The 12290-nt window shown below is 45.4% G+C and overlaps 1 protein-coding gene across 3 annotated transcripts in view; it reads left to right on the top strand.

Annotated features, from left to right (window-relative positions):
* The first annotated feature begins 7849 nt into the window (after positions 1–7849).
* NEURL1 (neuralized E3 ubiquitin protein ligase 1) overlaps positions 7850–12290 on the top strand; it is an 86106-nt gene continuing 81665 nt past the window's right edge. Inside the window, exon 1 of one of the 3 annotated variants that reach the window (XM_085064912.1) lies at positions 7850–7899. Coding sequence is in view for 1 of the 3 variants with exons in the window: in XM_085064910.1 (XP_084921036.1) it covers positions 9916–9949 (34 nt within the window). In the remaining 2 variants the exon portion in view is untranslated. Of the gene's footprint in view, positions 7900–8902; positions 9178–9813; positions 9950–12290 lie in introns of those variants that run through there. The other 2 variants (XM_085064911.1, XM_085064910.1) reach the window with 2 other exon arrangements.

Here is a 12290-nt window from a genome sequence, read left to right as displayed (position 1 = left end):
AAGGGGAGTTGCTAAGGGCACTGTGGTATGGGTTGCCCACATCTTGTAGATATTCTCTTAAATAAACCTCTGCCTTGACAGGTGGTACTGGGGTTTGCCTTGAAGCAAAAATGAATGTCTGGGAACATCACAAACTCCTAAAACATGGATCTTCAATAGACTTCAAGCTGTTAAAAATAGCATCATCTGAAATATCATCATGTCTGTGTGATGTACAGACCTGTGCTGCTAACGTGAAACATGTGGAGATATTTATCTTGTCATGCCCATGTCTAATGTTCCTATCTTAATCTAGATGGATGGAAAAAGATTTATAATACTTAACGACTCTACATTAATGAAAAACATTCTTCTCTTCTGCCCTCTCTCTAAAGCTGAAGGGCAAATAATCTCTGAGGGGGAAGTGAGACCACAGTCAGACCTTGAATGAGGTCTTGGAAATGTCAGTGGACTGAATTCACTGTGAGTTAGAAGTGAGGTAGAGTGCAATTTGATGAGGATGTGGTTGAAGTTGGGGAGCCCCGAGCATCAGCTATCTGTGTTTTCTCTTTGGAGATAAGTCAAGTAGGGATTCCCCTGGGAAGAGCAAGTGTGGATGAGGACATGCTGCTGTCACCAAAGTGATTCTGATATTGGCCCCTCAAGTTACACCACAAGAGGAGACGTATGAAAATGTCCAGTTTAGAAAATTTGGCAAAGAGTGTGGTGGCCAATCCACTTCTAGAGGCACACATGAGAATTTGCTTTCAGTAGAGCAGTGTAGGTGGGTACTGGGTGAAAGCCTGGTTAAAGACTGTCAGCGTTATGATGACTGTGGCTGCAACTGTGCTGATAAAGCCATTGAAGATAGACATTTTGTCTGTGGCTGCTTAAGGCTAAAGTGACAGGAGTCATCATAGCTGGCACGAAGCTGCAAAAGTGAAAATGCTTTTGTGCAGCTAAAACGTCTCCAGGACATAAGAACAGCTGAGTTAAGATGACCTGATAGGGAGGGAGAGACATGCTGTTTGGATTGGTGTTGTAAATGATGTAAGTGCTGATTTTTACTAGCCTGGGGTATGGCTCACAGGTCACCTTGAGCAAGCAAATAGCGGCACAGAATAGTTTAGAGGTTTTGAGTCATCCTGAGGAACATACACTTTGGTCCTAATAAGCAGTGTTTATTCCTCATTGAAACTCAAGTTCTTTGATTCTAATCACAAACATTATTTTTAGCCCCTCATGCTAAACAGAGTTCAGATGTATTTTATCTGCTCAAGTGACCAGTTGTGCTGGGGTCAAATCCTGCCTATTATTAGGAATGTGTGAATTTAATAAAATATCTTGTTTATATTTAAGTTAATAATTTTTTTTCTTGGATAGGTGTGATATAATATTTCTGTTTTAAAGATGTTTTTTACTGTTCCCCCAAAACCAAATAATAGTTTGGGAGACAGAGAGAAGGAAGGGTGGGAAGAAGCAGACATCTACATAAGACATATGTTGAATGGGAAAAAAATCAGTCATCCTGGGTTCTGGCCTGTGATTATTTCCACATGCCTGGACTGTATCACTGTGCTGTGTGCCATTAATGTCATTAGAAGCTTTATGCCAGAGAGGATTTTTTGTGTGTGCTGGTGAGATTGCAGGGTTGGGACCTCAATGGGTAAATGTTGCCCGTGCCATGTGGGCACTGAGGGGGTGCTGTCCCCTTCCAAAGACCCTTATTGTGCTGTGTGTGGCACATGCCCAGCCAGCCCAGCAGCCCCTGAAGTGCCAATAGCTGCCTGGCTGCTTAACCAGCCTCCAGGCAGCAAAGCTTGTCCTTTGCTCTTTTTAAGAAAAACAAACAAGAAACTGGCTAATCCAACCCACGTTGTAAAAATTGGTATTTTTAACTGGTGCTTGGTGCTGGAAGGAGGTTCAAAAGAAGCTTAATGTTTCTATTCAAAGGTGTCTGTATGTCCTGAAGAAATACCAGCTTTTCCCCTTTATTTTTGTCAGGGCTCATTTGTGAGAATGTGAGCCCTTGGGATCCATCACTATTCCCTTTGGTTCCGGTGAAAGGAAAAGAGATTTGATTGCTCCCTCCAGATAAAAATACAGAGGAGTCTTCTAGGCCAGAGAACAACTTCTTTTTTCCTTTTCTTTCCTTTTTTTCCTTTTTTTGTTGTTATTTGAGCTTGCCAGATTGGTCTGCTCTCTGCTCTCCAAGTGTGTGGGCGGCACAGAAGAGGTTGCTGAGACAAAGAATTGGGGGAGGGAGGAAGGAGAAGTGAAAAAGACCTTTGGATTGGAGGCATGGGACAAAGAGGCGCAATGGCAGGAACAGTGTTGTTCTGGTTTGAGGAAGTTTGCGGCAGATCAGAAGAAGCTGTGGTAGGTCAGAGACACTCAGTCTAGATGTTGCAGTGGTGAATACATTAGCATGGGTTAGATCCTAGGGATATGGACATTTTTCTGCGTTTGGTAATATGAATTTCATGTCCTGGTCTGATCCCTCCTCCTGGAAATGGAGATGTGGGATGGAGAAGTGATTGGAGGAAAACATGACCATTGCTCTATTCAGCACAGTATTTGTACTTGATGTTCATCTGCTTTGTGCTTTGATAAATTAGGTATAAAACAAGTGGCATTTGCTGAAGGTAAAGCTCTGATTTTTTTGTACTGATTAAGTCCTATTTTCCTGAGCTGAAGAACCAAAATTCATTTCACATTCCAGTAATAGCTGCCCCTAGTCTACTGCATCTGTCTTGTGACCTTTCATGATTACTTCTGTAAGAATGAGTTAGATTCAAAATGTCTTTTAATTAGAATAATAGAAGAAAGGAGATAAAGGCCATAACAAGGGAGAATTTTGGGCAAAACTTAAAAGGCCACAAAGAATCTAGGATGGGCAGGTACAAAACAGTATCTGGTGAGGGAGAGCAGAAGACCAGAGAAGAGTGAGTAAAAGATGGACAGAGGGAGTGGGAAGGGGTAACACCTGTAAAAGGCATGAAATTATTTGTTTGGTATTTAGACCAGCCAGATTCCTCTCACCAGAGTTGGAAAATTCACCCTTGCCATGCATTTTGCCCTTGAAGTATTTGACCTCCAGCTCCTTTGGCTCTCTGGATACCAACGTAAAAGAGCTTGTGAAAGCAGCTCTGTACTGGAAAGTTCTGTACATAAGTCACATTTCCTCTGAGCTGGCTCAGTAGCAGGAGATAGGAAAATTCTGGGGTTAAAAGGGACACATGAGCCAGTCCTGGAAGAGGATCCCAGACCATCCTCTGTGACCCCAGGAGCCTTTCAAAGCCCAGGCTACAACGTTCTGTGGACACATGCAGTGGGGGACATTCTCCTAGTCATGTGGTGTGAGCCTGCCAGCCCAAAAGGTTTCTTTAGGATTCTGCTGCCCTTCACCATCCTCCCTGAAGGACTTCCAGCAGGGTAATAAAAAGGTGTTTCTCTGCTGGGCTAATATTTACATCACAAACATGCAGTGCCTTTGCTTGGTTACAAACATCCCTGCATGTAAGTGAGGCTTTTCTCGGAAAGGGTGGCACAGGCAACAGAGAGGTTATTCACTCTTATCATTGCATCTGCTAAGAAAAATCTTTAGAAACTGCACTTCTGTGCTGAGGGAACATTATTAAGATTACAAAGTCAGGCTCTCAAAAGCTGTCACGTGCTGGAGTGGAAGTTGTCTATCTGACCTTGGTGCCGGTGCTTTCTGATTACCTTATTTACCTCTTTTGGTTTCACACAGTCCTGCCTGTGCCCTTTCCAGAGGGCATTGAATGGAGATTGTTAGAGTGAATTAACCTGTTGCTTGAAAAGGTCCTAATTTAAATTTTTTAAAAAACCTCAAAGTATGCTTCTTTAGCTCAGGCAGGGAGGCATCACCACTTCCTACAGGAATATTGTAAAAATGAATGTAGTGTTTGCTCTGCAGTCACATGTTAAGGCAAAAATGCCATAAAAACGCTGTTGATTCCAGCTAGTAATTTAGTTTTTCAGTGCGGAATTTGGATGTTGCCTGTGATAAAGTGTGAACGAGCTGCTTACATAATATAAAAGTATATATATTATACCAGTATTCCCTGTGACTTTGTGTAGAAAAGCATTATGCTTGTGTTGCTAAAGTCTGTCATAGTGCCTTATCACATGATACTGTTCAAAGTTCCCAAATATTTAATAGCCACAGAACTGAGCTTGAAATAACACATTTCTCAGTCCTGCCATGTTGTCATTGTGCTGTGCCTCCAATTAAAATAAAAATAAAGATATTTACATGAGATTCAAGAAAATATTTGCTTGAAGATAGAAACTTTAGTTTTCTCTTTAATTCTGAAAAAGTAAGTCAGCTTCATTCAGGTGAGTGTTATAAATCAGCATTTCTTTGGTTTTCAAAATTACAGTGTTTCTTCCAGTGACATGTTTTTATATTCATTTTCCATTACATTTGGATAAGTCTAAGATTCTTTTGAATCTTGTTGTGCTTGAAGCGGTAATAGGAAATGGCAGTGAGAGGCAAAGCTATTAATTTAGCATAAAAATGAAGGTCAGAGCTAGAGGCATTTGAAAGCCTAGTTGGTGTCATGCACAGCATGATACTTGCCCTCAGGAATGGGCTTCTGGCAGATTCCAGGGGACCTTGCTCCAGACAGACATAGTTTTCCTGTATCATTTGAAAGCTCCTGGTTAGCCCAGTGCAGTGTTTTATTTCCAGGCACATCTTATGTTGAATTCTGTGATTTTTAGTCCTTGCTTCCTCTTAGTGTCCCACAGGGTTTTCTCAAGATATTATCCCAAAAGTATTCAAGGAAGAGGGAGCACTCCTGGCCTTTGGGGCATTAAGTTCTTTCCTGACACCTTCATGCACTGAGCCACTCTCGGAAGATAAACCCCCCATCCCGTGGGGGCTTGTGAGCATGTGCATGCTGATGGAAAAATGTGCAATTTGGCCTGACGTCAGTTGAGTTCCTTTCCTTGGAAATCCTTCTTACTCAGCTTTTTGTCCCTCCCCAACACTGCTGTTTCTCTCTTCCACTCCTGCAGACTGTCAAGCAGGGAGGTTATGATAAAACACTGGGTGCTGGCAGCATCAGGGTTAAGACTTGGATGTCCTGTGGCAGCTTTGGCTTTACATGAGCAGCAGTGACAGCCCTTGAGCAGTGACACGAGGCCTCTGGCTCTCCTTCACCAAACCAGTCCACAACCTGGGCATCCATTGCAACACCTCTCTGATGTCTTCATTGCCCTGCCAGAGACAGCCTTTACCACTGTGCTGCTGCAGCTCCTGTCACCAAAGCCAGCACAGCTGATGTCTCATTTACGCTGAGTGCAAACGGGAGGTGGTTAGTCAGCCTAAAGATTTTTCCTGTCCTTAAATTCCCCTTCTTGTCGTGCCTGCAGAGAATTGTATCGGGATCATTGAGCCACCTGGGTTAGCAGTTGCAGTGCTGTAGTTTGTAGGTATGAGTGGTGATTTTGATTTTAAGAATTTGAGCCAGGATTTTGAATTTCCTTTGACTTACACGTTGAGATTTGGCTTTCATCCAGAGCTGCAGCACTATAATAATGCTTAATAATGACATAACTCATATATTCCCAAATGGCTGCATAAACGTCAACTAATCAGCATATTGCTTGCTATAGCAGTATCTTTGCATTACAGATAAAGAATTGAAAGTGGAGACACACCTTTTGTCTAAGTCACCTCCATCAATGGCAATAAACTTGTTTTAAAAGAATGCATAGAGGGCAAGGTTTCCTAGCTGTTTCTTGTGCATGCTGGTGAGATGTTTTTTCTTGGATGCTTTCCTGCTGAGGACATCATCTTTCCTCTGGAGTTAGAATGGCAGAGGTACCTGAAGGAAATCTGTTTTCTGTGCAGGTGAAGTTTCTCCCCAGTAGCAGTCAGAGACTCATGCTGAAAAAAGACCTAAGAATGTGTTCCCATAAATTATCCCATCTTCCTAGATGAACTCCAGTAGCTAAGAGCTACTGTATTGAGTGAAAAAGGGCAATTTCTAGTCCATCTGCTTGTTACTGTAGAGTCAAGTCTAAGTGGCAATAGAGAAAGTGATTGCTTTTAAATATAAAAATTGTTAAGAGAAGATTCTGTGTACCTGGCAAATATTAGATTGATTTCCAGAGTTTCATGTTTTGCCCATACTGATATTCAAGGAACCCTTTTGGACTTTTTCTTGACTGGATGTCTCTACCTGCAGCACTGTTAAAAGGGATGAAATCCCCATCAACAGAGGTTTTATTTCTTGTTTTGTCTTGCTAACAAAGAGTAAACTCCAGGTCTTCATAGAGCAAAATCCAATTCCAAAGGACTTCTAGCTGTATGAGGCTTTCATGAACTGGTTTTTAATTTTCTTGGCCTGGCCTATGCATAAGTAGAATCTTATCCTTGACCCCCCTGAGCTGGAGTTTCCATCCTCTCCTTCCTCTGTATCTTTTTCTGTGTCTCCTCCTGTGCAATACAGGTCTCTGCAGAGCTGGTTCTGCCTGCTGTGGTTCCCTGCAGGTATCTCTTCTTTCCCTCAGTCAGGGTTGAATGGCTGTGTTGGGATATCTTTTCCCAGATCATGATGGTTCATTGGCATCCTCCTTGCTGACCTGCCAGCCTTCTTATCAGGAGCCCAGGAAAGCAGAGCAGGTAGTCATTACCCTTCCTGGCCACCCTGGTGTCCAGGGCTAGGGGTTTTATCCCGGGAGGGCTAGGAGAGGTGCCCCATTGTCTGCTCAAGGCTGCTTGGAAAGATCCAAGGTTTTAGCTAATACACAGCTTGATGACCGTGAATCTATTTTCAGAAGTGCTCTGCAGCCTCAGCATCCTACTCTTGTGGTTAATAAGTATATTTAGCAAGATCAGACACTTCCTCAAAAATACTCCTGCAGCAGATTCCTCCTCGCTTGGACAGCAGCACTGCTGCTTGGCCAGAGTTTGCTGGATGCTGTTCATGAATGGAAATGGATTTAGGGGCTGGGTTTTTGTTGGGTCCAACCTAATACCTTTGTCAGTGATTTAGCAGGGAGCGCGAATGGTGATGATATTGATTTGTATATTTGAAGCCAAAATGGGAGGCCTTATCCTTATTGACAAGGGCAAAGAAACACCCCAAGGGGACCTAGAAGGTATTGACAGAGAGAATCATAAAACAGGAACAGGGCAATAGGTAGATTTTCCCTTTGTCTAGAGCAGAACCTGAAACATGAAAGACTGAGGAGTAATTTGGAATAGATAAAGGTCTGAAACAGGCTTGGAGGTGACCAGAACAAATGAGCAATAAGTTTCAGTGTGATGTGTCTGTGAAGGAAAGATTTGCCATATGGCAAATAATCCTCAAGGAATTATCACAGAACAGGGCACACAGGCCATTCTACTGCCGTGGATAACTCTGAGGGGCTGTGTCCCCCAGGAGCTGCTCCACAGCACTGGGGGAAGCTCAGGAGTGGGAAGGGACGCTGGATTTTTTTGGAAAAAAACCCCTCAATTTTAAAATAAATGGGAATTGTTTATAATTTTCTGCCAAACAGGATGAGTCATTCTGGCAGTCTGCCCTCTCCACCCTCCCCTTCAGACAAACAAACAAAGCCAATAAGTTGCAAAAAATAAAATAATCAGACAAGATAGCAATTCACAGTTTTCCTTTTGGTATATTCAAAACAAAGGGCTTATTTTTTTTAAGGACATCATTTCAGAGTTGAATTGAATGACCATAACTTGAAAAAATGAGGTAAAAATAACTCCGAAAATAAAATGCTTCATTTTCAGTTAAAGAAACATTTTGTTCAGTGAGACGCACAAAGCATTCATTTTTGGGCCAAAGTGAAATTGTATTTTTTTTTTCTAGCAATCTCTTGGTTGAGGCAGTGAACCAAGAAGTCAATTATTAACAGAGCTGTAGCAAGATTAAGGTAAGGCTGGAAAGCAGAGCTGTAACGAGAAAGTGAGGGAGAAGATTTGGGATTGAATGTCCAAGTCAATCTTCATTCCTCCAAGTGAAACAGGTTATTTGATGTTGTAAATTCCTGGACCCTTCACCTTCAGCCTGAGAAGGTGAGGTGTCCCCCTAGAAGATGAAACCAGTAGTATCCTTGTGGCATCTGTGGGTCCCCAGCAGCCAGGGAGCAGAGCAGGGGACTGTGCTTTGTTGGGGTGACCTGAGAGATGTCCTGCACCCATTGGGGTGTGGGGGCCACACCAGGTGCTCCTGAGGAAAAATGCTCACCCCAACCCACTGCTGCTGTAAATGCAGCATCATCTGGGGAGAGGAAAAAAAATAGAAGGGAAAAAAAAGTAAGATTCTTCTGCCAAGAAGCTGCCAGGAGCTCTGCAGAGTGTGACTTTGGGCAGGGATGAGTGCTGCCTGTGCGCTGCTCAGCGGAGGAAGAGCTGCTGTGTGGCTCTGGGGTCTGGGTGCAAGTCTCAGCTGGGCAGGTGGGAGCAGTGGGTGAGCCGGCAGTGGTGGCTGCTGCTGCTGGAGGGCTCGGCAGAGGCTCCTCTTGCAGGTTGAAAATGCTGGACACAGCTTTCCTCAAGCACGCAGCACTAGTGCAAACACCCTGACTATGCTTTTTGGCTTGGGCTTTTTTTGTACTGCCATTTTTTTTTTTCCTTTTCTTTTTGTTGGTTTTCTTTTCTTTTTTTTTTTTCCTCCAGAAGTGCTGAGACCTCAGCACACAGACTTCCTAAGCAAATAATCCTTGCAACACAGGCAAGAGAAAATCTTATTTCCCATTTTTCCGGTGGCAGAGTCGAGGCAGTGGGATGGCAGGATTTGCCCAGCACCATGGTAAGAGTTGGGAGGCAGGGCTGCACTCGCGGCTGCACAAGTTTGAGTCCCGCTCCTTTGCAGAGAGAAGAGCGACTGCGGCGCAGCGTAAAGATGCATGAGCTAGTTTCAGACGAGCCAGCTGGGACATGCCGGGGCTGGCTGTGGCAGTTCGGTGCCTGCTGCTGTGTTAATTTACCCTTAGAGCAGTGGACAGGAGAGATGTAGAGAAAGGAGTGAGTGGGCAGGGGCGTGCGGTGCTGGAGATGGAGAGGAGGGAACGAGCAAGCTCCTGCACGAACTGCGGGATGCAGAGAGCAACCGAGGGACCATCCCTGGCTGCGGTCCCCTGCGCACCTCCTTGCACCAGTCTCGGCATCCCCCTGCTTTTTCTAACGCTGGCCATTATCCATCAGCAGAGGTAATGAGCTGGAGAGCAGGAAGCATTGTGTTTGGGCTGAGCATGCGAGCCCCGCACGAAAGAGTTTACGGGGGGTAATGTTTTTATTATTTCAGTGTGTGTCGAACCATTCTGCGTTTCGAGCACTTCTTTGCTATTAAATAATTAATAATTAACCTGCAAAGGTCGCTTGAAGACTGGTGTGGTGATGTCTGGTCATAAATTTTGTTTAACTTTTCTTTCTCCCCATTCTAATTTATTCCATGGCTTTGCAGCGGGGAGCGAAAGTTTCACATGGCCAGAGTAGTTCGGTTTTATAAATGATTTCTTAACCTTTATTTTCTTTTCCCTGTGGAGTCAGCGGTGCCTCTCGCTTTATTCTTAGCGTTGCCGGGGCTCCGGGTACCGCGGGGCTCCAGGTACCGCGGGGCTCCAGCCGGGCCGGCAGCCCCGCACAGCGCGGGCAGCACCGAGCGCGGATAGATGCCTTCGCCCGCCGCGCTCTGCGCTGCGCGACCGCGCTGTGTGCGTGGGGAGGCAGGGGGGACACGCCGCATCGGTGAAACGCCGGCAGCTATTTCAGGAAGCCGCGAAGTCTCCTCCTTCTTATGTAAATAAAGATGACAGCTCGGAGCGGCGGTGCCGCGGCGGGAGGCGCGGGGGTGGGCGGAGGCAGCCGGCGCGGGGCAGCCGGGTCCCGCGGGGGCCGCGGACTGCGGAGCGGAGCCGGAGCCGGAGCAGGGCGGGGGCTGCGCCGACATGGGGGGGCAGGTGACCAGAAACCTGCTCTACGGTAAGGACCGGCAGCCCCCCGCCCCGGGAGGCGGCTGGGAAAGGTGCGGCGGGGGATGCTGGGGATGCGGGCTCTGCCCGAGTCGTCCTCCCGGAGCATCCCGCTCCAGGCGCGGGGCTGGCCGGGGAGGATGCCCAGGCTGGGATGGTGCTCGTCTGGCTGCACCACGGCGATAAGGCATGAATACCTGCCCGGGCAGCGCTGACGGGCGTGCTGGGAGGTGTCAGGGTCGGAGGAAAAGTAACTGTGTCCGTGTAATGTCCGTGAGGTGTCTGACAGCCCCCACCGGGGAACAGCAGCCCGCTGGGCAAGGCTACTGCCAGGCAGCTGAGCGGCTCTCGGAGCAGTCACCTCATTTCTCCTTTCCACCAGCAGTTTCTTCTTAGCTGAATTGATAAGGCTTGGAATGAATGTTGGTGTGAATTGACAACGCCGTGGCTGCTCAGTGAAGCCCACTACCCGGGTCTGTAGGGTGATGTACAGCGGGGGAGAGGGAGGAGCTGGAGAGGGACAGCAATACCCTGCATAGGCCAGCTTTGAGCCAGAATGTGACTCTATGGACAACGTGTGATATTAGCCATGTCCCTGCCTGCACAAATCCTGTGCCATAGACACTTCTGTGAGAATATTGCACTCCTTAGTATTAAACTTGTGTTTTGCTCTGAAATGTTCTGTATGAGTGTGGATGTAGTAAGTGTGCTGCATGCTCAGTGAGGTATGAATGGGGTTTTCAGAGACCCTTCCTTGTCACAATAGTAAACAAGGATATGAAAGACACAGGTAAGGCATCACAGGGGTTTGGAGTATCTTGTATCCTTTCTTTGAATAGAGATGCATGAGGTATATACATTTACACTGTGAATATTCATATTACAGCCCTGATTCTTCTTATATTTTCTATCAAGTCCGAACTCTATAGTTTAAGGAACAAACAGACATAGGAAGTAGATGACTCTCTCCCTAGAGATATTTAGCAAGATGATTGTGATTTTTGTTTGTTCATTGTTTGTGTTCTGAAGTGTCTGTGGCCTGACCTTATTTCTTATTTAACCTCATGATATGCATGCAATATGCAGAATAATTGTACTGCTGGGTCGCCAAAAAAAAAAAAAAAAAGCTCTGGCTGTTGTCTTGTGATTGTAAGTGCCTTTTCCCCTTTGAAGCATTATTTGAATGAATTTGAAAAAAAAAGTCAGTGAAAGAATAAAAGCTATATATATTTCCTCTGTGTGTGCCAGGGACTTGGCATTCCTGTTGGGGCCTTCTCCTGCCTGCAGCTGGCAGTGCACTGCACAGTAATCTTGCAACTTCTGCCTTTCAGCAATTCTACTCCAGCAAGCAGGCTTCTCTTTAATTTTTATTTATTGGGAGATGGAAGCTAATGAGGTAATATGGGTAATTAACTCAAATTTTCCTCTTCAAAAAGAGGGGCTAAGGGCTGTGTTATATACAGAGGTGATGAACTGCTTTCTTCAGCACAGTGATACTCAAAAAAACCCAGGGATTATATATCAGAAAATAATCATGCTACAAAGGCACATCTAACAAAAATAGACTACATCTGCACTTGTGGTTTGTCTGTGGCTACTGTTCTTTCAGTTCCATCTTTCTGTTGAATATTTCTGTTTCAGATGTGTTACAAAATAGCTGAGGAAAAAGAGCAGAATCTGTATCCATTTCTTGTAATTTTAACTGAAAGCGAATGTAATGATACTGAAAGGAATTGTATTGATAGCCTTAGGACTGGCAATATTTGTTTTAGATAGCACAGGTGATTAACCAATGTCCTCCAGACATTTCTGGTGACCTCTCCATGTTGCAAGGATGGGCTGGGATTCTTACAACCACCTAACTGTTCACTGAAAATCAGCTCAGGTGGGGAGATGCTGCATGTGTTCTGCTGAGCTGGTCCTGGGGAGACAGCAGGATTACCTGAGACACACGCCCAGAGCTGGGTGCCAGGTCCCTGCCTCTGCCGGGGCACACCCTGACCTTGGCAGGGTTATAAAAGTGAATCGAGACAAAAGCTCCTGAAGTGACTCTTGAGGGAGGCACCTCTTTTAAAAAAACCTATAAATAGGTTTTTAGAACCTATATATATAGGTTGTCGGTTTTTAGAAACTGTGGGTGAGCTGATGTAAGAACAGAGGTTGGGTGTTGGCTAATGGCCAGCTGAACATGAGCCAGCAGTGTGCCCAGGTAGCCAAGAAGGCCAATGACATTCTGGCCTGTATCTGCAATAGTGTGGCCAGCATGACCAGGGCAGGGATTGTCCCCCTGTACTTTGCACTGGTGAGGCTGCATCTTGAGTGTTGTGTCCAGTTCTGGGCCACTCAGCTCA

This window comes from Lichenostomus cassidix, chromosome 6, assembly GCF_008360975.1.
Source record: "Lichenostomus cassidix isolate B80296 chromosome 6, HeHo_3.0, whole genome shotgun sequence".
NCBI classification, from domain to species: Eukaryota; Metazoa; Chordata; class Aves; order Passeriformes; family Meliphagidae; genus Lichenostomus; species Lichenostomus cassidix.
The sequence above is the reverse complement of the archived record's forward strand: the minus strand, read 5'-3'. Positions and strand labels throughout refer to the sequence as shown.